At 43.2% G+C, this 27,419-nt stretch overlaps 1 protein-coding gene across 7 annotated transcripts in view; it reads right to left on the bottom strand.

Moving 5' to 3' along the window:
* The window catches only part of PDZD2 (PDZ domain containing 2), a 201,760-nt gene that overhangs the window by 134,945 nt on the left and 39,396 nt on the right, over window positions 1-27,419 (bottom strand). For all 7 annotated transcript variants that reach the window (XM_077171342.1, XM_077171341.1, XM_077171345.1 and 4 more), the window contains one exon: window positions 1,760-2,582. In XM_077171342.1, coding sequence (XP_077027457.1) covers window positions 1,760-2,238 — 479 coding nt within the window. In that variant the 5' untranslated portion in view covers window positions 2,239-2,582. The remainder of the gene's footprint in view (window positions 1-1,759; window positions 2,583-27,419) is intronic.

Genomic DNA, 27,419 nt, shown 5'->3' with positions numbered 1-27,419 from the left:
GAGCACCCCAGTGGGGAAAATTACTGAAAGACTATCAAAGCATCCTCAAGCACTCCAGACACACAGTGTGGGAACATGGGGCTGGAGCTGCCAGCCAGCTCCCTGATAGCAGAAAGCCAGCTCTCCAAACTGGGAGCATCCTCAAGGTCCCAAACTGTCATCCATCAACATCACCCTTGTCAAATAGCAGTCAACAGCAAGTTAGGCAAGGATGCTTCGGATGCTGAAAATAAAACAGGAAATGTCCTAAATTTTGGCCTAAATTGGATGTTGAATATTCTAAAACAGGATTTTAAGAACAACACTAGCTCCACACTACCAAAACTCTGCCTTTGTAATGGCCAAAAAAAGTAAGGAAAATGGAGCACTTAGTTCCCATTAGCTGCAGTCACAGATTGCTGGTTTAATAACAGAGCTTTCCAAAAGGAACAAGCCCTAAATTAAGCCTTCAGAGACAGGCCAAAAAGGACAGATCTCCAAATATTTTCAACTTCATTGGCTATTATCTCTCATTTTGCATTATTAATAAGATAACATTATTGCTGCCCACTGCAAGCAATTCCCTTGCATTTAGAAACAGTGACATCTGACAAAGGGGAAACAGCAAACTAACTGCCTTTTGCCATAAACCCTCTCAAATTTGGAGGTGCCACTGATCAATAATGCCACAGTACCAATATGTACACGCATTTTGAATCACAAGCTAGGAATTACAGAGGGTTGTTGTCATACCTGTGAAACCATAGAAGGTTGAGCTGCCCAGCACCCACAGACTGAGGAGTCACTGTTTTTATTCTGCCACGTGTCAGAATTGGGAGTGATGGTCAGCCCAAACTCCTGCCACATTCATGTGAAGTGATCCTGCCTGCTGGGTTTCCAAAAGTGTCCACCCCCAAAATAAATTCCCTTTTGGCAAAAGGGGGAGGATTTCATGCCCTCAGGTACATTGTAACCTCAGGTATGAATGAACATTAACATCCTCATCTACAACAGAGAGAGGGTTTTGCCTTTGCAAAAGGTAATGTGAGAAAGTCTACCAGCCCACAAAGAGCAAAACTGGGACAATAACTGATTTTACAGCATGGAATAGCTGAATTAAAAAAAAAAAAAAAAAAACCCAAAAAAAAAAAAAAAAAAAAAAAAACCACAACCAAAACACCACAAGAATAATCTGTATCATTGCAAGAATCCTAATTTTTGATTTGAACTCTTAAAGATTTCAAGTTTTCTGGGTCAGGAGACATCAGAAGAGAGCAAATGTATTAGAATCAAAAGGAATTTATTAAAATGAAGTTGTCCCAAACTGGAAAACACAAAAATGTCTTGCTTTGAGAAAGTCTCAGACAACATTTAGCTGTCAAAAATGCTTCCCTCAACTGAAATAATTCAACAAAAATATGAGCACCTGTAAAAATATCTTCCAGTGCTGCTGCCTCTGTGTTCATTTTTGCTTAAGAAAACAGTTTTATACAAACCCAGGAAGGCTCCTGCTTTAGTGCAGCCCCTCTGGTGATTATGACTTATAATTTTTTGACCCAGTGACCCCTAAACATTTTCCAGCAGAAGTGTGAGTAGCACGTGTGGGCTAATTACCAATTTGATTTTTGTTATTTATTTTTTTAAAAATCTTAAGAACGAACCCAGGGCTCTCTCAGGGCCTGGAAAGCAAAGGTCAAAACCTCTTCTGGACTTCCATCAGTATCAACTGTGCCTTGCACCATGTGGCAGCTGCTGCTGCTGGTGGCTCTGCCACCCTTACCTCGCTCCGGTGACATCCACACCGACCATCAGCTGCCCGTTCAGAGAAAGGATCTCGTCTTTCAGGCGCACTCTCCCGCACTTCCCGGCCGGGCTGTTCTTCTTCAAGTCTGTCACCCAGATGCACCCGACATCGAGGACAGGCCCCTTATGTGCCTTCCTCTTCTTTCCTCCCCGACGCTTCTCCCCATAGTCCCCCAGAGCAGGGATATTACCAAAGCTCAAGCCCAGGACTTCATTTTTCCGCATCTCTTGGGCCAGGTACATGGTGCAGATCTCCGTATCCAAAGTCCCACAGCTCCCTGGCTGCAGGTTGCTCTCATCCACGGAGAAGTTGAGCTGGATGTACTCGCTCAGCTTCTGGACGGCCGAGCGGCAGAGCTGCTGCTCGGCTCCCTCGGCCCCCTCCCGCCGGCTGTTCTGCAGCCACTGGCACAGGAGGGGGAGGAAGACCCCCGCGTTGTCCTGTGTGATGGGCATCGCTGTCCCTCCCTGGGCATCCCCTCACGGCCTCAGCCCCAGCCCCACTCGGCTCCCTTGTCGTCTGCCGCGGCGCCCCGCAGCCCCTGGGGACATGCCGGAGTGGGGCTGCAGGTCCAAAGCAAGCCCCATCTAGTCTCACGGAGATTTCTGGGGGGTTCCAGCTGACCAAAAACACAGTCAAGGAAGGATGTTTGGTGTCCAGGCACTGCACCGGCCCTGTGAACAGGCTGGTGGGTCAAGTTTGTGAGTGTCTGTGGCTGTCCAGGCCTGCCTGCCGCCGGTGTCCCCGCTCCGTCGGGAACAAAGCGTCTTTCCCACCACGATCACCACGGCGTCTCGTCCTGCAAGGATAAAACAGCGTGGTTAGAAGTGCCCGAGCAGCTGCAGGCGCCCCGCAGCCCTGGCCCGGGGGCCCAGGGCCGGCTCGCACGGCCTGGCCGTTCTCCTCCTGCGATTTACCACTTGAGGGCACCAGCTGCTCTCCGCAGCAAGGGAATAAAAGGTCACCATTAGCTCCTGACCTTGGCGGTGAAACGCGGGCTGCAGAGCCCAGGCGATGCTCCTGCCGCAGCTCCGGGGCTCTGACCAGAGCGGGGGAGACACTCCGGCCAAGGGCCGCTGGAGGGGCACCGGCCTCACCAGCGACTGAAGCTGACAGCCCTGCCGTCCATGCCAGTGATTCTGGGCTGGGAAAGGCTTAAACCGGTCTCTTCCCGGATTTAGCTCCCCACCAAGCTGGACGAGGGATGGGCAGCAGCAAACACAAACGGTGAGGACGCCAATGGGGTCCCTCCCTTCGGGCAGCAGTGGCTCACAGCCACCTTGTGAGTAAAGCATCTAAGAGAAGTGACTGTCCAGTTTCCTGGGAAAAGAGGTGAATTCAGGTGAATTCCCCCATTTCGTGCAGTTTGGAGAGGGAGGCGCACAGACAGCCACGAGTCAGTGGGAGCCGGGGGTTAGCAGGCAACAGGGTGAGACAGGGGTTTTTTTTGCCAGGGTCATTAGGATCTATGAAGCAAGAAAAACCCCTGACATGAGTGAAGTCTGGTTGACCAGATTCTTTCAGGGCTTTATTTTCTAGCAGTGGATGATGCTCAGTGAGCTGTGCACCAGGAAAACTGAAGAAAGTAGCAGCTTTGAGCTTGCAGCCTGCAGGTCTGCTCTTGCAGATGTGCATGAGAGGCTTGTGTTAGGTAGAAAATCTGTGGGAAGAGCTTATAACCCCAAAAGAATGAGTGTAGAGGAAGGCTCTTGCAAAATGCTGCTGCCTAGAAGCTGTATCCAAAGTTCTGCCACCTCCTTGGCTGTGGGGCAATACCAAGATTGACAGAACCCCAAGAAAGCTCAGGCAGGGACAACAACAGCTCAGGACCATGTGATGCTTGTACAGGAGGACACCAGCATCTTCACCAAGAGGCTGGAGTTACACCAATGGCTCAACAGGGATAGACATCAGCTTGGGAAAGGAGGAACTGGCCCCCTGCTTAGTGAGAGGGACTTCTGAGTTAGGCTCAGGGCAGGCAAAACAGGGAAGAAAAGGGGAAGAATAAAGACAGAAACTGCTCAGGCACATGTCTAAAACAAGAGGTTTTAGACACAGACTGATCAGGAGACAAGGTTAAATCCTCTGAACATTTTAGATACTTAATGCAACACTGGTGAATATGTGGGGTTTTTACCACAGAACTTAAGTCTTATTTAAGATCTCATATTTAAGACAAAAGCAATTATTTAATTGACATAACTGGAACTTACTGTAGTAAGACCTAGATCTGTAATATTGATCTAAAAATGCATAGCTTATATGTGGACCAACAAAGAAAAAGTAGAGGCAGAATCTCTTGGCATACTGAGGATGATGTGTATATTTGCTCTGAGGTCCAGAACAAGGGGGAGTAAGAACTGCTAAATTATCTGGTTAATAATAAAGGCAGAGAGCACAAAACAAACACCGGGGAAGGCACAACAAACCCTAAACCAAGAACCTGATAACAGCTGACTCAATGGTAATGGGAAAGTAGAAATATAAGATATCTACTACGAATGGAAAATAGAAAGAAATAGAAAGTCCTGGTGCCTTCAGAGCAACATTCTCACATAATGGACGGGGTCAAGGAATTAGCAGGGAAGTGCCTCCAAAGAGAGATGTTGGGGGTAAGAAGGTGGAAAGAAACTCATGTAAGAATGCCTGTAAAATCAAGGGATTGAGAACAGCAAAACAGAAATTCCTGGTTTCAGTACATTAAAAAAAAACCTGCTAGGAGAGAATTCATGGAGAAGAGTTGAAAGGAAAAAGAAATCAAGGTGAGCTGTAGTTTCTCGAAGAAACAATATTTTGTGCTTAAAAGGCACAAGCACAATAGCATCTCAATGAAGAAGGATCAGAAGACTTGGCAGCATCACGAGCTTTTTATTTTCCTCAAAGACAAGAAGAAAGAACACTAAAAGGTTACTGAGCACAAGTGAAAAAAAATAGTGTGAACACATAGGCAAAAATAATAGAAATATCAGGGTATAAAAATGAAATGAAACTTGCAGAAGATAAAAAAAAGTTACCCTTTATATGCATATTAATACCAAGAAGGCAATCCTTAAAAATGTTGCTCAGAGAGAAAGTTATTGAAAAATGACACCAAAAGAGGCAACACTGGTTTGAGGTTTTCCTTTAGTCCTTGTTAAAATTACCAACTATGCACGAGGGATTAGTACACAGTGTGACACAATATCAGTACAGAGGCATACTATCCTCTTCTCTGCCTGTAACAGAGTAAGACATTAGTTCAATTCAGGCATTTCCAGTCCAGCAGAGTGGGAAAAAACACCATTTACATTTCCTACAAAACCAGCTAAAACCATCTCAGATGGCTGGTCACTTGTCAGTACTCAGACAGTGAGGGGGTTAGTCACTTGTGAGAACTCAAACAGGTAAGGGGCCAGAATTAAGGATGACAGCAAATGCAGTGGCTGTCTTCAAGGGTAGAAAGAGAAGCAGCAGAAAAATGTGACATCAGTCAATCTAGCATCAATCATCCTTAAAACTCCCAATCAAACAGAGAAATAGTTTGCATGTATGTGGAAGAGAACAAAAATATAAGCAGTAGCAAACACAGGAGAGGCAAGAATAAAATCATGTGAAATCAAATTAATTTCTTTTCATAATGGAGAAGTTGTTGAATAACATTTATCTGGGCTTTATTATAGCTTTTGTCACTGTCTCAACTTTCTCATAAATATACTAGGGAAATATGATTAAATGAGACTTCTATAAATCCATACCCAGGGAGTAGTTATTAATGACATTCTGTGAAACAGAAGGACACTGAAAGTGGAGCTCTGCTGGATCTATATAGTCTAGTTCTGCTCAGCACATTCATTAGTGACCTGGACAATGAAAGCGAGTACACATATTAAATCTGCAGATTACATGAAGCTGGGTGTGTCTGCAGACACACTGGAGAACAGGATTAGCATCTAAAATATCTCAGCAGAAATCAGAAAAGCATAATCTAAAAATTAGGGTAAGCTTCATCAAGGACAAATGCAGAGTACTACAAAAGGAATATCATATCATATTGGCTATGTGGCAAATCTTTGGCAAGAGATGCAGTATTTTCACAGAATCACAGAATGGATTGGGTTAGAAAGGAATGTGGTCCCAAGCCCCCCTGCCATGGGTAGGCACACCTTCCACTACAGAGCCCCACCCACCTTGGCTTTGAACATTTTCCAGGGTTTATAGGGAATCATTCTTGTCAATCTCCTGCTGTTGGAGGAAAAAAAGGGTCATTGTCCCAGGATGTGTCAATGGGGATAAAGGTAACATGGCATATTAAGTATTTCTGTAGCCTCACACAGGGCTGGGAAGGTCTCAGCAGCAAAACTGCCCCTTAGGAACAGAGTTCTGACATGACTTGCCAGTCTTGGAACTGTGAATTACTAGAAAATACTGAAAAAAATTAGGGCCTGCTAAAAAGCAAAAAGTATTGCAGGAAGGGTGTGAGAGGACAAGTTAAAGGTCTTCATGTATTTCACAATGCCCCACAGTGACCATGAGGAGAAAAGCAGTCTGTTCCTCGTGTCCATGATGGAGTAATGTATGTGAATCATGTCCAGGTAGATTTAGGATAGTGGTTAGGTAACACTCAGAAGGATGAAGAAAATCAAGACCCTGGGGAGCACCATCTCAGGTTCTGGAGTCTCCAACACTCATGGTCTCTGCAGAAGGTCAGAGATCTGCTATGAACAATGATTGGAGCCAATATCTCTTGGGTTGTGGGAGACATTAGATCTCTCCATTTCAATCCCTCTTACTTTTACTTCCTTCAACATCATTTTCTGTCCTAGTGAGAGTACAGTAAGAGGTCATTTAATGGATATCATCCTGTGAGTTATGACAATGACACCTTTGTGACAATGACACCCTTTGCTTTAACAGCAAACTTGGGTACAGCTCTCACTGACCAGACAGGGTTCAAAACCATTCAAGCTCTAGAGAAGATTGGACCAGATCATTCTTTGAGGCCCCTTTTGCCTAATAATTTAAGAAGTTTTGTTTTCAGCTGTTTATCGGTTTTGACATTGGGTAGACATGTTACGGACTGTCTTTTGCCAACTATCCCCAGATCAAAAGCACTGCCAGGGTCCCTGGAGACCTTGGGGCTCCTTGAAAGCAGCTCAGAGTTGTAGCTCAAGTCTCCAAATCTCCTCTGCATTGGCAAAGGGCACTGATGTTGACTTCAGCTTCAATCCTGCAGTTAGCCGTCTGGAGCGTTCAAAGGCATCTGCATTCCACGCAAAACTCATCCATCATTCATTTAGCAGCATTGCTGGAGGGCTCTCCCCCTCCTTGCATACACATCCCTCCAGAGATAGAGGAGGACAGCCCCCTCCACGCCGCCAGAGGCAGGCAGCCTTCAAAACCCCATTTCTTCTCCCCACAGGAAAAGCTGCGGGCATCGATACGCTGCGGGTTGCCTGTCTACACCCCTGAGCTCACTGCAGAGCCATGGCAGACATTTAAATTAATCATGTAGATAATTATACAGTACTTTCAAGGGATTTGATATTCTCAAACAAAACCTTCTGGCTTTGGAAAAATTACTCCAGACAAGCATAAATAGGAAATACTCCTTCCAGATGTAACAGACAACACAGCACTGAGCTGAACTCCTCTTGCTGGTGAGAAGAGCAGCTCAGGTGTCCATTGCCAATGGAAGCAAAAAATAGAAAGGTGGTAAGCTGTTCATCAAGGTAAAAAATAGACCTGTCTGATAAAAATGGAAACCTCAATGCTAAGAAGAAATTTATTTTTACTCTTGACTTCCACAAAATAGACTCAAGACCCATGTGAGAAAATTTCATGGAGTCACCACCATCTTGCTTACTTCCTGTAGGTGACAGATCTGCCAGACCACCCCACCTGCCTTGCATAGAGAACAGACCTATATACAAAATACTCTAGTTTTATGCCCACATTGGAATTGTCTGGAGTAAAACAAGCCAGAACTAGGAACGGGCAGCCCCCTGGGCCCAAAGTCCCCTGTCTTGTGAAAAGGAGTCCCTGTTCCTGGGGACAACTTTCCACCAAAGAGATTTTGTCCTGGTTGCTCTGAATCCCTGTGAGGCTACTGATTAACACTCTCTGGTAATTAAATCTCCCATCTTACCTACATCTCAGTAGTGTGGTCTGTTGAGATTTTTCATTAGCAGTTTCAAGGATAAAGTGAACTAAGATTTTGCAGAGAGGATGTTTGCAAGCACAGAACATCTCAGCTGGGAAAGTACTGGGGTGGGAAATGTCAATTAATATACTGAGTGTGATATGGAAACAATATTAATCCTGTTCAAATAGAAGGATCATGATGGTGTAGTGACAGCATGACCACTCAGTTTGAGGAAGACTCACAAAGGCGATCATCCTTTCATGGGATTTAATCTTAAAAAGACTCTCACCGTGCTAAATACTGGTTTTAGGGCTCAGGCTTACACTGCACTGCTGTGGCAGCCCATGGACTGAACCCAGAGCCAACCCACAGCACAAGACAGGTGCTCTTCTTTGCAAGAAGAGAAGCTTTTGCACCAGATGTTCTCAGAGGATCAAAAAGATGCTGCAAAAACCTTGATAGAAGCATGGTCCCCTCTCACTAAGCAGTGCCAACAGCCAAGTCCTACTCCTTTCCATCCAATCACAAAACAACCAGCCACTTTGCATGGCTGCAGCCTGGGCACATGCCTCTTCCTGAAGGTGTGCCACCAGCACCTGGTGAGCAGAGCTGCTTGGTCCCCTTCCTTGTGCCACCAGCCACAAAGATCCTCCTGGGCATCATCAAATCCAGACCCCAGCTATCACAGCAACTTTTTCACACTCTAATCAATAAAACTCATTGAATTTCAAATAGAAGTAAAGAACACTTACATCTCTGATATTTTGCTGGAAAGCTGCCCCAACACTTTGCATAGTTGGAAATGGTCTGTTTTCTGGCTTAAATGTATTCATAATCAGTTTATACCCACAGACATGCAGCTTCTACAGCCCTCTCTGCTCTTCTTAGTGTTTATCAGCTCTTCTCACCTTCATCCCTGGAGTATTTACAGCCAGAAAAATCAGCTCTTACCTGCCCTTGTTCCACCCAGCACGTCCACATAAGATGTGCTTTCAAAGGCTGAAATACCACCCACATAAATAAACTGGCTATCTCCTTCTCCATTCCTCACTGAAAGTTTTTAGTTATGGCACTTTCTTCCTTCATCTCCAGCCTTTTAGTTCAAAATACCAAGCTAAACATACGTTATGTAGGTGAAGAGAGGCTCCTTCTTTGAGGCTTTCTTAAGGCAGCACAAAAGCTGTCTTAAATGACTGCTTATGGAAAAATAAGAATATTTTGTTTAAATAAGTTGAGACTGGAACTGTCAAAAAGCATATGTGGATATTCAGTGCATAAACAATAAGCTTTTTTCTTTTCTGACAAATTGAGCTTTTTCTTCCTATGTTGTCCTCAAAGGAATGATGTAAAGAGCTCCTATAATCACTGTCTCATTGGGGGAAACAGAAATGTAGAGGGTCATTAAAATGTCCCATTACTGATTTTTAAAAGGTGATTTGTGCAAATGGCCAAGACTCAATCCTCCAGGATAACCCCTTTGGCATTTCCAGCCTGGCCAAAACTTCCAGAAAAACATACATACAGTTATTCCAAAAATTGTTTTCATCCCCTGAGTGAGATGACTTTATAATTGCTTTAAAGGTTATGTTTGACATATACCGTAAATCTTTTTATATATATAGATGAAGGCATTGTACTTGTTTTCCTAAAGTCATCTGGGCATTTCAGCACCAGAGAAATAAATCCACTACCAGCAAAAGACATTAATGTACTAATTTCTATTCAAGTGTAACTTCTACTTATTAGTTAGAAACTAATAGGGAAAAAAAAAAGCATCAATAGGAAGAAAACCACTTTGGAACTGAATCAGGGTTTTCACTAAAAGACACACTGTTATTTAAAGATAGTTTTGCTGTGATGGTCTGAGGTCTTAAATCCTTCAGGACACCAGCAAATCTGTTTTATTCTGGATTACCCAGTGGTACAAATCAGATCCAGGCACACGGTTATGTTTCTGCTGAATTAGCCAGAGTGCACATTTACAGGTCAGCTTTATGCTAGCCATAGGAAGACTTCTGATATTTGACCTGGCAATAAAAATTTAAATCTTATGCTGGGAGGCTTTGAGAGATTTTGAACAAATTTGAATTGACAGGAAGTTTTATAGCAGTCAGCATTTTATATTTCATGGCCTCAATGCTTTTAGTACAGCTGTAGGAGCCCTAAAGCTGGATTTTCTGTGCAGTCAAACCACAGCCTCAGGTTTGACCTCCCCACAAGTAAACAACAGGAATACAGGAATATTAAAACTGGGATTTTTGTTCTTTAACATCACCTGAATCCTCATCTGAGATTGTCACCATGGGCTCCACTTCTGGCCAAAGGAGAAGAACAGGCCCTCTAAGGAGAAAATAGTTATCTGGTCTCTTGTAGGTCTTTATTTTCAGGCTAGATGCTTGACATCTTTCAAGTGGGCTTTCTGCTCCATTGCCTAAAAAATGTGTGGCCAAGTAAAGTAGAGGTATCTGAATATGATCAGGTGAAACCTGCTTTAAACCAGTTAACCAGGCAAACTGAGCACAGAAAAAAATCTAATATAGCATAGCTAAATAAAAGCAGTGGTGAAACCGTATCAGTTCTTGCAGACAGGTTCCCTGCAATGCTTTCTTAACTGCTTTGATTTTCAAGTATTTATGTCCACTATATTAAAGATCAAAAGGCCCGTGCAAACATCTAGACTTACTAAATCAAACCTAGTAATTGCCAGGGCATTTACAGTATCAGCCCAAGCAAGCCCTGAGAACAAAGAACAGTTCACCAAGAGGGCACAGAAACAGCCAAGCATGGAAATGCGAAATTCTTGCAGGAAACCTTGCCCTCTAAAGGGGGGCACAACAGTTAGGTAAAAACCTAACCATATACTTGGATTTGTTTTGAAAACCTTGCCACCAAATAGCTCTCTAGAGGAGTTCTTTATTTCCAGGTGCTCTCACAGTACCCATAACACTGGCAATTAGCAAAATCTTTCCTTAAGGAAATGAGATTGTGCCCATTTTTGCAAAGAGGGAATGGAGCTACAAGAAAGTAGGCATGCCATACAGCCTCATCTGAAGCTTTCCTGTAGGCACAGGGCCACTGGAAAATTTCATAAGGACGATATGTGCCCCCACTACTAGGCATCACGGGAAGAGAGCAAGGTTTTCCTCATTCCTTCTACCCTTGCTCCAGATTGTCTGAGTCCACTGCAGGACTGGATCACTCTCAGCCCAGGGACAGTGTGAAGTCCATAGGAGCTTTCACCACCAGTATTACCCCAAAGGCCATAGGGTATGTCCTTGTCAGCAGCGCTGCTCGGGAGGAGCTGCCTCTGTTCCCACAAAACCAACCAGTGCCTCCTGGCTTATTCCTTCTATAGCTCTGAAGCCATCCGCTTCCTCCTTCCTCTTTATGTCCATACAACATAAGCAAGCTCATAAAAAGAGACACATTTCCAAAACATATCAAATGAAATTATACCAGAAATCAGGGATCATGATATCCTAGAAAGCATTTCCCACTGGTCCAGGAACATGGTGGGATTTCAATGATATTACTAAAAATAAAATGAACAGGTGAAAGCTGAAGAACACATCTGCTGTATGTCAGCAGTTAACAGTGAAACTCTGAACCCTGGTGTTGACCAAAAGCTCCAATTCCCACCCCAGGTCAGGCAGCACAAGCCCTTCCATCACTGCATGTCCTTGCAGTCTTGCCTATGCTTAAGAGGCTGGTGTCCTCTGGGGACAGCAAATATGATGCATTTTGGGATGGTGAGTAGTCACGCAGGCAGCCCTGCTCTGAAAGCAGGGATAACCAAAGCCAGTTGGGTTGCAGATGGCAATAAAATGCTGAGCCAGGGCTGCAATGATACAGCTTCACAGTTTTAGGTCTTTTGTGTATGAAATAACTAGGTTGTTTGACCTGCTTGGTTTGGTAAGGAAACCTCCCAAGTGCACTTTTCAACATACCAAAACTGCTGTGTTGCAAGAGGAGATTCAGAGACAGACACAGTGGGCTTTTAAACTGGAGAGACAGCTGGGCTCAAACCACTGGGATGATTTTCCACCATCATTCAGATGAATTAAAAAGACACAGCAGAGGAGGAAGCATCCATCTGGCCATCCATTATTAACGAGAGGATCAAATCTAAAACTCTTTCTGATACTGATACAGAAGCCCTTTAGCACAATCAAATTATTCTCTTTCGTCCTCACCCTCTTTATACACAAACTGTCTTTAGCAGCCTCTTCTCCAAGTCCAGGTCAGGTGGGAAAATGAAGAAGCTTTGCAATTTCTAAGTGATTTTCTAAATCTTTCCAATATTCTTATTCTCAATGTAATTTTGAGTATTGAAGTAAGACAGGCTTGCCTTTTTGCATTCATTTAAACCAGAATGAAACAACTTACTTCAGACAAGAGTGAAAATCACCTAATTCTCACATGATCTAGTGTCCCAGACTATATCAAAGCAAACTTCTTTAGCTGTCAGATCATTAAAACTACTTATCTACCTCTAAGCCCTTAAAGACTATTCAGTTTGATAGCAGAAAAAAAAGCATGTTTAAGGAACCAAGTTATTGCAAGCTTTTTCAATGATGAAAGAACTGTATTTAAAGAGTTTCTTGAAGAATGGTACCCATCCAGTTCTGCAATTATTCAGCCTCCTCTGTACATCAACATGCCTAATCATCCTTTGGATCTCTTCCACTTGCTGAAGAGTTCAGAGCTGATTCTGGGAAGCACCATTATGAATTTTCAGAGTACTCAGAATTCATTTCTGACATAATTTATAGAAGTAAAAATCTGCAGTAACATAATTAGTCAGAGATGCTTTTCTGGATTTACTCTACAATTGTGTAACCACAGAGGAAATCTAATTTTAAGTATGCAGATTCCAAGAAACATCCCTTTTCCAAGTTTGAAAATAGCACAGTTCTATCTCTCTCTCTATCTCTCTCTCTCTCTCTCTCTCACACACACACACACATTTTCACACAGAAAACTAGTCACAACTATAGGCATAAGGATATAAGTAACAGAGTTAGACTTCAAATTTACATTTAGGCGCCTAAATAAGTCACACAGTTTTTAAAGGCCCTTGCTAATGTCACCTAATCCTGTATGACTTTGAAACAAACCCCTATTTACCTATACCTTTATAGCAAAACCCCAAATATCTCAACTGCAAGGCTTCCTGAGGGACTGGCTTTCCATGTTTTGAACACTCTATAGAAATTTACAGTACACTCCAGTTCTTTCTGAAAACAATACTTATATTAAAATAGGCACAAAAGTAGATCTGTAATTATTTTTAAATGCTTCCACTCTTAAGATCTTCCTGTGGGAAAGATCTCTGCACTAATTATTCATAAAACAAGAAAATGTAAATAACATGTTAAATTTGGACTGCATTGTCTGCAGGAGTCATGCATCTAGTATTACAAACAAACCACAAACATCTCATGTTCCAATACTGTGATTCTATATTAAACAAACAAATGTCCCCAACAAACTGTTTAAATTGAATGCTGATAAGCACCAAGAAAACAAATAGCTTACAACACTGCAAAATGAATGCACTTGGAAGGTGGACTGATGGGATGTCACCGTGTTACTGGAAAGGCTTAAATTTTAGATAAATAAATAAATAAATAGTTTTCCATTTTCCCATAAGTTTGAATTAAGACAAACAATATTATTATTAGTATTAGTACCAGATATAACAAGGCATATTTCCACATCACTATTCCCAAAATCCATTCATCATCTCTAATCTGATGACCTGAGCACTGGAAATAATTAACAGCCTGCTGTGAGTGCTCCCAAGCAAGTGTGCCAAGCAGAGCTTAGGAAAGGACTTTCAGAGAAGATCCTCTCCATCTTGGCTTTGGCAGTGTCCTGGGGTGACTTCATGATGCTGAATTCACCATATCCCCACTTCATGATACTTCATATCACTTCATGATACTGAATTCACCATATCCCCATTCACCTGTTTAGCCCAGCAATAAGTTCTGCACCTTTACAGCAGGTTCTGAGAGCAAAGGAGAGAGAAGAAGTGCTTGGTTTGTCTGCAGAAACTGCACTCACTCTCCTGCATTCCTGCTCACAGACTGCACTGTCTGCAGCACGGATAGACAGGGGGACAGAGCTCTCCTTTGCTTTTAGTCAGTTTTCTGCTGGCTTAGGTAGAGAAGTTCCCTGGATTGTGGCTTTTCCTTTTTTTGGAACTGATCAGCCCTGCTCAGGCCTGAATACCCAGAATGGCACCAGAGCTCACACCGGGGCCAGGACGCTGCATTCCAGCACCTCAGGGATGGATGAGAGACTGAGCAAGCCCAGCTACAGCCCATGACAAGCACTCTCTCTGAGTTTGACATCTCTTCAGACAGGGAGAGGTTCTATTGTTTAATGCTGTTCATTTTTTCATGTTTGTGAGTACTTTGCCTGTTAAATAAACAGTTTTTTCCACTGTCTTGAAGAGGGACAGGTTGAATTTGCTTTCCAGAGACCACTTCAGAAGTTTCCTCCCAAAACTTACCCTAGACAATGACAGGCAGATCCCGTAACACTCTTCACTTACTCATCATCACCAATGTTCTTTCACTTCCCACTCAGCCAGTAGGTGAAAAACCAAAGGACTTTCAGGTAACAGTTTACATTTTTACCACTAATATCTACCTGGAGGCAAAACCTGCATTTCCCTTCAACACTGCATACACTTCACTCCTTCTCCATGAATGGTTGGTTCAGGTGTGAAGACATCAACAGAGCTCAGCTTTCCTTCATATAGCCCTGACAGACTAGAGCACACATGAAGCTGACTGTTCATCACGTCCTCTAGGGAATGCAGCTCCTGAACCAGGACATGACTTCGACCACAGCCAACAGCAGGATTTCCACAGATGGAGGCTCAGTCTCTGCAGTTTTAATTTAGTTCCCATTCCTGCTCTCAGATCAATGCAGAGGTTCTTGAGGCACAAAGGGTTCATCTGTGACCTCTGAAGGACACAGACCACTGAACCATAACACAGTCATTGCTGATCTGTTCTCTTAACCTCCAGCTGAACTCCCTACAGCAGCCTCCCAAAGCATGCATACCAGACTGAATTTTTCTTTCCCAAATTGAAGGTTAACCCTGCGGGTAGAAACTCACCGGAAACAAGAGCTATCACCTCTCAGAGAATAGATGCTGCAGATGCTGACTACAGCATCCATTTCTTTCATAGAATCATAGAATCATTTAGGTTGGAAAAGACCTCCAAGGTCATTGAGTCCAACTTCAGCACCTCAGTGTCTCTCCTGCACTGCAGGACTCAAAACTGAGCAGTGCCCAGCACAGAGGGGCAGTCACTGCCCTGGTCCTGCTGGCCACACCATTGCTGATACATTCAGGATGTCCTTGGCCCTCTTGGCCACCTGGGCACACCCTGGCTCATGTTCAGCCACTGCTGACCAGCACCCCCAGGGCCTTTCCCACTGGTCAGTTTTCCAGCCACTGTCCCAGCCTGGAGCTGCAGGGGGTTGTTGTGACCCTGGGACAGGACCCAGCACTTGGCCTGCTTGAACCTCACACAATTGGCCCTGGCCCATGGATCCAGCCCGTGCAGATCCCTCTGCAGAGCCCCCCTGCCCTCCAGCAGATCAGCACTCACACCCAGCTTGGTGCCATCTGCAAACTGGCTGAGGGTGCTCTTGATTCCCCTTGTCCAGATCATTGATTAAGATATCACACAGGACCTGCCCCAGTACTGACCACAGCAGCAATGTCTTTCTGCACCCATATCTCTTGGAAGATGGATCTAGAAGCCTCCTAAGCCTCTTCTGACCTTTCTCGGGCAATGTGTGATCGTGCTTTTGGAGGTAGCTGAATTTTATGGCTGTTTCTGAAGTTCCACACAAGCAAGCCCAGGATGGTACTCTGGTTCCAGAAATAACTAGATGAGGTAATCACTGCAATCTTTGGTCTAGTGCCTTTCAACAGAGTTTTTTGCCTAAATGAAAATGATCTGTCAAAAAAAAGGAGGGGAGAGTGCAGCTAGAGATAGAGCAAGCTTCTTAGAATGGAAGGGGGATTTTACCTAGCCTTGGTAATTGAGAATTATTTGCTGACGTAAGAGTAGGACCTACCCCCAGCCAGCAGAGCCTGTGCTCTCAGGGGAAATTCAGAAGATGCTTGCCTTCCTGGAAGTCTGCACACACCATTCATCAGAGCCCAGATACTGCAGCCCAGACATGCAGAGTCTTCACGAACACTGTCACCACCATGTATTGTTCAGGACACTCATTCTCTACACATTTACACCACATACCATCTCACTAAATCTGCACAAAGTCCGGGACAAAGGTTTCACACACAGAAGTTGCTGTCGTGGTAGTTCTTTTGTATCTCTTTGCTGCTTTAGAAGACTTCAGTGCTGAATTGAGCCTCAATTAAAAATACATAAATAAATGTTATGCTCTATAAATAATGATTCAATGCTTCATCTAATCATGTGCTTTTATGCAGTCATCATCTCGACAAAGACAAGAAGCGAAGCCTGGAAAGCAAAGTCTTGCCTTTAGGCATCTTAAATATTCAAGTTTCTGAGTCAATGTTCTTACTGGCCTGAAGGAACAAAAGAGGGAGTCCATTCAGAGCAAACACACACAATAATCTTTGCTATCCCAAACAGTATTGGTGTATTAATCACACATTGGACTTAAAGACACATCATATGCACTTTCATATATTATGTTGTTCAGATGGGTGTAACTGCAGATCATATCTGAAAGAAGCTAGGCAGGCTTTCAGAGACATGCCAACAAGATGACTCCCCCACACAAGCTATCATCAGAATCATAGGATAAAACCACTAAAAGAAAAGACACAAAACAGAACTACCACACACCCCCAATTTTCCCCCAAATTTGCCATTAAGCTCAAGCTTCAAAGTGAGCCTTATTTAAACCAAACAGACTTTTTAAAACTAAATATAGTGCTACTACAATATTGTACTCATATATTATAAATTAAATACACATTTGGGGATATTTTTAAGAAAAAAGCAAGTGCAGCATAGGCAAAAGTCCAGTTATCAAAAACTAAAGTATTAATCATTCAAACACTTAAGGAACTATGTAATATTGCTCATATCAACAGACTTACAATGTATCTGTTTTTTCATGTGCTTAGAAACATGCTTGGGATTGGGAGCTGAAATAGGTATATGTTGTCACCAGAATATTCCCAAAGACCATATTATATATATCAATGTTCAGCATATATTTCAGCATTAGAAAATTCAACCCAACTCTTTGTATTGGAAAATACTTTTCCTAAACACTTTCAGCTTCAAAGTCATCACAGCATCCCAAGCAACATATTAAGATGCTGTCAAAGAAAGTTGTTTCATAGCCATATCACTGCACTATGTATCTATGAAAAAAAAATCAGTTTTACTGGTGACTAATGTTTTACTATGAGCAACCTGCAGGCAGGGGAGATTCAGAGCCAACAAGAAAAACAACCAAGAAAAGGAAATACTCTGAAATTGCAGAAAGAACCACTCTTCCCAAGCAGGAAAGCTCACAAAGAGTTGCCAGCAAGCATTCACAACCCAGCAGCCAGGAAAGCCAGAGCATGACAAAGTGTAATTCTTTCCACCCAGTGCCAGAGAAAGCAGGTACAACCTTCCCTGCTTTGCTAGTCCCACATTCTCCTGTTCTGGCAACAAGCAAGCACGGACCTGATTAAACAGCATCTCTTTTGCAATAGCTGCTAGTGTGGTTCAATTTGGGCAGGGTGGATAAAGAGAGGAGGAGCAGGGTGTCACACCCAACTTTAAAAAGACCCCATAAAACCTGAGCAATCCCCTCCACCAAAATGAAAACGGAGGAGAGGTGACAAACCCAGAAATCACCTTCACACTGATGGCAGTGAGTGGCAGGAGAAGATTTGCTCCACTGAACCTGATCCGCCCATAGAGGTGCCAGTGAAAGGTGTAGCAGCCTCTGTCCCTCACTGGATTATTCAGTCATCTTCGAAGATCTTCCTCAGCTGGCTCCAAGTCCAGTGGAAACTGTGATATGTGGAGGCATTTCCCCAAGGAGAGAGGCAACAGCACAATGGACACCCTGCACTGTCCCTGCTCTCCCAGGCGCCCTCCAGGGCAAACCTGCAGCCCCTGGAGATCAGACTGTCCAGAGCTCCACCCAGGTGCTAAACCAGGACTGAAACACCTCAAACTCAAATGCAAACTAATGACGTGGCAGCACTGAGAAACCGTGTGGCAACAGCAGCTTTATCAGCAGCCTCAAAAGCAGCTGGGCTGACCCCTCCAACCCCAACCTCAGCAGTGCAAGGTCCTCTTCTGTCTGTCTTCACCTACTTTTCTTGCATTATTCTACTAAAACATGCAAGACTCCCTTCAGATTACTGCATTTCTTCATATTTTTGCTGACAGTTTGGATGATACCCAGAGCAGGAGCCTTCCTACAGCTGTGCTGTGTGCAGGGAGGCAGAGACACACCACAATCCAAACTTCACCCCTGAAATTATTTCATAGGAAAATGTGCTGAACTAGACTATGAAAGATAAATCAGAAATTATAATTACAAATTATATTGAGAACAGTGATCGTATTTCCTGGAAAAGAGTATTCTTCTTTAATTCCCTTTTTGATTTTACCAGAGCCATCAGAGCCCTTGTATGAACTCCTGTTGTTACAAAGCATAGAAGCTCATTCAATTATCTACACATCATCTGGAAAACAACAACACAACAGTCTTGTAACTCTGGGCTTTGTCAGGTGAGCCAATTTGGTATCATAGCATTTATTTAGCATATTATAATACAATAGTTTGTAACTTTGGTTTCACTTTCTTTGTTCTGTCCCATGATGAAACACTGAGTAAGTATGTATATGTCAGCACAGCACTTTGTTTCTAAAAGCTGATTAAAAATGCATTCTTTAAAAAGGAAATATATGGAAGTGACTTTGGAGGCCTAGATTTTAAGCTTCTTTCATTTTTTTTGACATCTGTTTGCTGAGCGCATATAATTTCTCCCTTGAATTATTTAAATGTCCCAGTGCTTTTTTCATAAAACAAAAACTGAACCCAGATGCCCAGCCTCAAGATGGAAAACCTTAAAAATACAATAAAGTAGAGTTAGTAAAAAATTGGAATCCTCATCCACTGGGAAAACCCAGTATTTTAAAGAGACATATTCACTGGAATATCATATTTAAATTCCTGTGAAATTTCCAGGGAACTATACTAAGAAATCCCCAAATATTTTCTTTTCTCTTGCCTTTTTCTCTACCTTCAGCCTTAAAAATCTGAAGAGTTTGGGTGTCTGATACTGTTCTTGCAGACAAGGCTGATGACCGCACATCCTCATCCTGCCGGTCCTCAGCCCAATGTAAAAAGCCCAACATGCATTGCAGGAGCCAAGCCTGAAAAGGAGATGTTTCCCCTTGAGAGGAACAATGTCCCACAGGAATTGCCACTGCAGGCTTTCCTATAAGGAACAGCTAATTTATGGACCCTCTATTCCCCACAGACAAAACACACAGACAGAAATTTAGCCCTGCTTCTACAGAAAGCCTAAAATTGTAAACCGTAACAGGAATCCATTAAGGAAAGAAGCAGAATTAAATGGGATTTCTTAAAACCCTAATCTGCCAAGAGATATTTTGGATTATTTTGAATAGACTTGACACACCAGGTAATAGTGTTTTTCAAAGAAAAAATTAAGCCCTTGTTTAACCCATTTCAGCTACTCATCTCTGGGGTTTCCAGCCTTGCAGTTCTCCTGGGGATAGGCAGGTTGCTCACAGCTTCTCTTCTCCCATTAGAACACCATATTCTTACACTTGTATTTTGAAACTGCTAACCTTTAGTCGGAAATTAATTGTACTTAGGGAAAAAATTTTAAAAAGGGGATGAATGCAAGCTTTCTGGACCATCATATAACAGGCATAAATACAAAGCAGAGTTATTTCCAAAGCAGAAGTACAACACTTGGAGAGGAAAAGGGAAGAAAATGCTGAAAATGGTCAGATAAATTATGTTGCACTTCATAATTTTAAGATGAACAGAGATGTGGGAGATTTAGTTTCTGCCTCATTATCCATATGCCCACAGCTCATTAGGGCACCAGTTCACCCCACAGGCCTTAACCAGCCCCTTGGGGCAGCAGGGACTTGCAGGAGTGGAATCTCCTTCCATGAGACCTCAACCTGGGAGTGCAGGACAACAAACAAGGGACTACAGCTTGGCCACAACCCAGAACAGCTCCAGTACACTCAGGTAAAACCACTGAAATGCACCTTAATGAAGATCAAGCGAGCGGTCACCAGTCTGCTTCAGACATCTCAGGACTGTGAGCTGTGATGCCAATCTTTACATTTAAGGCAGAAAATGCTTCAGAGAGCAGAGATTTCTTTAAGGCAGAAATCCAGCTGGGCGGCCCTTTTCAACTGGCATGTAGTGATTCAAGAGCAGGACCACACCCTAAAGAGGGGTTTTGATTTCTTCCTCCAGCAAAGAAGACCCAGTCTTCCCTCTTTCTCCCTCCCTCTCTCTCTCTCTCTCTCTCTCTCTCTCTCTCTCTCTCTCTCTCACACACACACACACACACAAACCAGACACTGTCTTTCCACACATCTTCTCCCTCCTCTGCCCTCTTCCACCCTCCCTTCCTACCATCATTACTTTGAGATGCTGCTATCAAAATCTATTCTGCTCCACTTTACATCACTGAACAGCCTCACCAGTCTGAACCATAGCAGTGGTTTGGGAGGCTGAAGGCAGAATTTTCAACCCCCTCAAAGGGCTTTTAGAAACCAAACTCATCATGCTAAAAGCAATGGTTTCTAAAAACCATAAGCAGCCTCAGCAAACTTCAGACTTACTTTACGAGTCACTAGAGTAGAAGCAAACCTCATCTGGCACCAAGAAGCAATTTTTTTCTGTCTTGGAAGCTACACAAAACATTTATTGTCATGAGAGTGGTGAGAAAGTAGAAATTCAAAATCTGACAATCTTTCTAGAAAAAAAGCTCAGAGCCCAAGCCAGTCATCACGGCTGAGCAAGCTCCTTGCTGCATGTTTGGGAAGGCACAGTGTCCTCATATGCTCTCTCATCCCAAGGATTCAGAGGGTAGCTGGTCTGGGGCAGGACCCCTGCCACTGCCCCAGGGAATCAGCCAGGCTGGAGACCTGGCCACAGAGCCATTAGTGCTTGTGAAAGGGAAGGTGCAGCACCATGCCCTGGCAGCGAGCAGGGCAGGAGCCCCACAACAGCCTGGTTCTGACCTCTTGTTGTCTGCCAGAGGCAATCACTGAGCCCCAGTCACCACAGGTCTGCTGACCTATATGAATTGTTACCCAGTGCAAACTCCACTGTGTGCCTGAGCCTGAGTTTTCCTCCAAACACAATGTAATGGCTCACTTTCAAGTCACCTCTAATTTTTATTGCCTGCTATGAACTAGGTTGCATGCAGTGCTGTGAACTGTCTCTTGGGGATATTAGGTTTCAAGGTCTCATTAATCAGCTTTCCATTGAATAATGAATTAAAAAAAAATCTTTGGTTTTACTTACATATATACCACTTGTTGGACAAGAGTGACTCAACAGTGGAAGGAAATATCTCATTTACAGTTCTGTACAAATATGTACAACCAGGTGCTAAAGAGTATGAGACCTCAAAAGTCATCTGTGTTTTGGAGATAAGAGATATCTTGGGCAGTAATAAATAGAAAAATCTTCCTGAAGCACCAAATAGCACTTTTGTTCACCGTCTACTGAACAAAAAAATCTTACAAAGCCAAAGAATAAATGCTGTTTTAACATCACAGAAAACAGTTACTTTTTGAAGCTTACGACCTGCTTAGGGTCAGGGCATTCCAGTGCAGCTGTAAATGTGTTATCACGATTACTACATGTCTTCTTGGACTTACATTCAGCAGAAAAAATATAAAATTAATCTCAAGACCTGCCAGCTTTAGACTACCCATTTTCTGAAGAGCCCTTAGGCAGAGAACTTGCTGCTAAGAAACCCAAAGGTCTGGAAAAAAATCAAAGCGACTTTTTGCAGCCATGGGGATCTGGATCTTATTCTGCTCTGGTTGTACATAATTTTTTAATGTCAAATATTCTTTGCATTAACACGCTTTTCTATCTTGTGCAAGGACAAAGGAAGGTAAGACTTCTGCTTTCTTGATTTTACCCTGGTATAACCATCGTCAAAGGCTGACTGCCCTTTTTCTGTCACAGAAAGCACACTAACCTAGTTTGCAAAGTACCTCAGTGGGCCTCTGCTCAACCTCCCTGCTTGAAATAGTGTTGGACAGAGATGGCACATCCCTGCAAATTCCTGCACAGCAAAGTGGATTCCCCAGCCTGTCTGGCTAAGTGACCCCAACCCTTACAGTCAGAATTTTCTTCTCTAATATCTGAATTATCCCTCCTTTTGCTGCAAGCTTATGTCCATGGGCCATTTTCCATTTGGCGTTAGAAAGGGAGGGGGTATGAAAGCTTGTGTCTTTCTCATCTTTAAAATTCTTAGAAAATCACAGGCACAGAGTAAAGGAGAGAGAGGACGAAATGATGCAGACTGAGCAGAATTTCTGTGTTAGTTTTATTCTCACATTAGACAAATTTGTCATTTTTATTTTATTCTAAATGCTAATGTGTGGCAACACCAGCTGCCAATTTAGAGAGACATACTTGGCATGCCAAGATTTATGTCAAAAAGCTTTGCATCCCTTACTTAATTCTCCTGATAGTCACCAACCCTTCCAGAAAGACAGATTTACTTGGCACTCTTTAAAAAGCACTTACTTGATGAATGATGCTACCTCAAATCATGAGACTCCCAAATTCGAAGCTCTTTGTCTAATGAAAACTATTACTGCTTTTTAATAAGTTCTTCAGCATTTAAAAATAGCACTCCTAATTTCCTGCTCCACCGAGCACCACCTTGACTTCAAGTCAAATTATTCACAACCTCTTCTCCGACAGCCCTGGGGGATACAAGTCTTGCATTTTGGGGCTAAGTACTTCTCTCAACAGCTGTGAGAAGCTCTCTGAAGCAGGAAAGAGCAACTCACTCCTAACAGTATCAGACATCAAAGCTAAGCCACCCTTTTTTCCCTGCTCATTTTAACTCAAATGTTGTAGAGTAACAAGCAGCAACACCAGCAGGATTTCTTTGAAGCAACTTATACTCAACTAAATTATATTGTGGGAGAGCAGTAGCCCATGAAAGAGATAACATTACCACGCAAGCAAGCTTTAGCAGTTTTGGCTTGCTCTAGTTCTCACCAGGCACATTTCTCTCACGAAGACACTAGAGGCATAATATTCACAACACAAACCCAAACAGAAGTGTGTTACTGTGCCACAGTGTCACAAACCTCAGCACTGATATTTAAAGCAGCTCTTTCATCCACAAAACCACAGAGCCCTTCAGAGAACAAGAGATCTCCTTGCAGGTGTCATCCCAAGATCCAGGCATGCAAGGCTCCAGAAACTCACAGAGCCTTCACATGGGTGGAAACTTCACCCTTCACCTTGGCACGAGCAGCATCAGGACCAAGTGCACCCAGAGGGCACAAACATCACCTAAACCAATGATCTCTACATTCCATTGTCTTGCCCTTCTTCAGAAATTGTCACTAAATACTTCTTCCACTGCTTCCTGAATTGTGTCAGACCTCCAAACCCACTAAATTTCTTTATATGTTTCTGTAAATCACTTTTTGAGTTACTTTGCTTTTTCTTGTTGACAGTTCAAGCATTTCAGATATTCTTAAAAGTCTGGTCCTTTCCCAAACTGCCAGACTTCCTGGAAAACTGACATTCCCCAAATATTTTTACAAATCTTCCTGTTAATTGCTTCATTAGAACATCCTTCTGTGATTACATTTTTGTCTGTAAGACACAAAAAGAAACAGTGCACCCTAGTGTGACCTACTTTTCTATAAAACTGGAAAAGATGTTTTTAGCAAACATGGCAGATAAATTCTGCACAATATCTGCCTTTTTAAGTTCAAACAGATTTTTTCTAAGGACTTGAAGGAAAGCGCCATTTTTCTGGAAAAAATGGAAAACATGCTGTAACTGAGGGCTTGGTCAAATGGTTAATGAGATCTTGCCAGCTTTCTCCTAACGATCACTTTATATTATTTCTGATTCTGCAGCCTGTACAATAGGAGAAAAAAACAGTAAAATACAAGCTGTCTGCATTTTCTGAGTCAGTTATCCAACAGCTCTGATAAGATTTTTTGCCCTGATGCTGTGGATCTGTGAAAAAAATACCAGCAGATTCTTTCTCTGCAACATTTTTATTAGGGCTATTGACCCATTGAGTTCATGTAAACTGCTTTTTCCTGAGTATACAAGTTGCTTATCTTGAGGAGGAAAAAAAATAAAATCCAAAGCAAACTCCTGGTTTTCCACGTGGCTAAAACTCTACTGGCTCCAAGAGAACTACTTGTAAAGGTTATAATGCAAAGCCAAAGCAAAATCCAGAAGACACTGCTAGAAGAAGGCACATGAATACAGTGAGATCACGTACTCATAAAACATGAAAATATTCATTTGCAATATATAATGCTTGACCTTCAAAATACATTAAAAAGTCCATTAGAAGCTTTTAATCCAAAAGCTAAAAAAACCCCTATTCCATTACATTGAACTGTAGTGTTTGTCCAAATCTCCCAGCAAGCTCAATTGCAGCTTCTCCTTAATTTTTCCCTTTGCAATGGAAACAACCTTTATTACACATGTACATGCAACTTTCCTGTGCTAAGAACACAAGTTTTATAGAGACTTATTTCAAGCATGACATGAGTTTCTCTAAAAGAAACAGGGCACAAGGATGCCGTGCCTAACAGCACTTGCCTTCATTCCCTGTGTTACAAATCTTCCTGGAGGACTACTTATGCTATAAACAGTCTTGCTGGACGCAGATGGATGGAAAAAACAAAATAAAAATCTGTTGATATTTTCCTTAAGATTTTTTGACACTGTGTTTAAGTGTTTATATACTTTTACATATACACAGAAAAACCAGACACAGGACAACTTATTCTCCTATATAAAAACTATTAAAAGAGCTAACAGTTCCAAAATAAAGCTAAAATTGTGACTGCAGGGAATTTTTTTTTTTTCCACTAGACCTTCTTGGGAAATGACTTGTGATAATAATAACAGGTATATGAATTCCTGAAGTAAACATCATGCTATCGTTTTGTGCTAACGCTGCCTTGGCCTTATTATATATGCAGAAGGATCTGGACTTTGGCCATAGAGCATTTTTGTACTGCCTTTAACCAGAGCTTTCTGAAATCAATAGCATCCATACGCTCCAGTGCACCCAGCTCGTTTCTCCAGGGACAGGAAAGAGGCCCAGTTTAATATACACTTAATTCAATTAAGAGCTACACAGCGATAGCCTTTAGTAAATTTTAACCTCCTCTCCATGCATCGTTTACTCACCCACCATTAATTAAACACAGTTATTAAACTAGCATGTTTATAATTACTGCATTTTCAATGAATGAACAAAAGCTATTTATGGGGCCCAACCAAACGGCGCCCCTGCCTTCGCGGCGCGGGACTGAGCGCGGGTGCCCGGAGCCAGCTGGCATTTCGACAGCACAAACAGCAGGCCACAGACACACAGAGGCAGGTCGGCACAAATGTCTTCTGCCCAGAAGGAAACACTGCACTGGAATGCTTTAAATTCCTGCTTTGAACATTTACTGCTGAAAAACACACCACTGCCAGGTGCCTGGATACCCAGAGGACCCACTAACCCCAGCTCGCCAGCACAGCCCTTCTGCAGATCCAACAGGTTGTGATCCACTGTCTTCATGAGTGCCTTTCAAACAGCTTGGCACAAAGTGCCTTTAGATACTAGGAAATATTAAATACTAGTGTTACCACCACCTTCAAGCTCATGTCTCTCATCGAACAAACCTCTGGAAAGAATCTGCTCTGGGTAGAAAGGCGTGCTCATGGATGGTTGACTGACAACTACTCTGTGCAGCTGGTGGCGTGATGCCATGAAATACACAAGCCTGCAGAAGTGGACAGGGATACAGGATGTGCAGCCCACACCTTCCCACTGAATCACGTTCAGCACCTTCAGGTAAAAAGATTAAGGTTCTTCAGATGAGGCAGGGTAGGATTGACCTTGTATGGGGTCTAAGGCAGCAGCAACGCCCAGATTACCCACAGGCCTTTCATCGTGCATTATCAAATTCAAACAAACTAGACAAGTGACAGCAAAGGTAGAGAAACAAAGGATTTCTAACTTACACCACTAATCCAGAAATTTGTAACAAATGCATAAAAACTCAAGCACAGATTTGAACTTTTAAAAAGGGAAAGGAAAGGAGTTTTGCCTGTCTTTATAAAATAAAATGCTAAATGTTTGTGCATGTGGCTTTTCATTCATAAATAAGTGTATGACCCAACCCTCCTACATTTTTCTATCCGGGAATGTTTTTAGCATAAGTGGAGCAATGGGAAACTTAGTTTAAACTTAGCTCACAAAATCAGCAAAAAAACTGACAGTCTTTCTCCTAGAAATATAGTGAATAGGGCATCTTGAGAGGCAATATGACACATTTGTTACACTGTTTTCAAATAGCTCACAGGCAGGGGATTATACCGTGGCCACGTGCCTTTTGGATAGTTTCCATTAACATTTTCTTTTTCATATCAGATACCTGTGATGTTTGGCAGAGATGGCTCTGCAAGGCAGGTGAGGGCAAGACCTGGGCTGCAGCTCCCTGCTGCAACGAACACTGAGCTGCAGTAGGGAAGAGAACCTTCAACACTGAAAGAACCATTACAATTCTGTCCCCTTGGGTGATGGTGTCCTCAAAGTGGAAAGGAGGGAACTGGGTGAACAGTCTCAGTGGCAAGTGCTGATGCTGAATGCAGACCCTGCACCCTGAGTGCAGGAGGGTTGTTCAGCAAACTGAGAGGCAGCTCTTCCCACAAAGTCACACCTTGCAATGGATAAACAGCTCACTGTTGAAATGGAGATCAGTGATGAGTGGTGTCCCTCAGGGGGCTGTACTAGGACCAGGACTATTTAATATCATCATTGACAGCATGGACAGTGAGATCAAGTGCACCCTCAGCAAGCTTGTGGGTGATACCAAGCTGAGGTGGTTTGATAGGATGCCATCCAGAGAGACCCTGACACACTCGAGGAGTGGCCCATGGGAACATCATGAGGTTTAACAAGGCCAAGTGCTGGTGCTGCACCTGGGCTGGGACAAGCCCTGGTGCCAGCACAGGCTGGGCATGAACAGCCCCAGAGCAGCCCTGCCCAGAAGGGCTTGGGGGTGCTGTGGGTGAGAGGCTGCACATGGCCCAGCCATGGCACTCACAGCCCAGAGAGCCAAACGTGTCCTGGGCTGCATCCAGAGCCCCGTGGGCAGCAGGGCAGGGAGGGGATTCTGCCCCTCTGCTCTGCTCTGCTGAGACCCACCTGGAGCACTGCATCCAGCCCTGGGCTCCCAGCAC

The sequence above is a fragment of the Agelaius phoeniceus genome, chromosome Z (assembly GCF_051311805.1).
Source record: "Agelaius phoeniceus isolate bAgePho1 chromosome Z, bAgePho1.hap1, whole genome shotgun sequence".
Lineage (NCBI taxonomy): Eukaryota > Metazoa > Chordata > Aves > Passeriformes > Icteridae > Agelaius > Agelaius phoeniceus.
The sequence above is the reverse complement of the archived record's forward strand: the minus strand, read 5'-3'. Positions and strand labels throughout refer to the sequence as shown.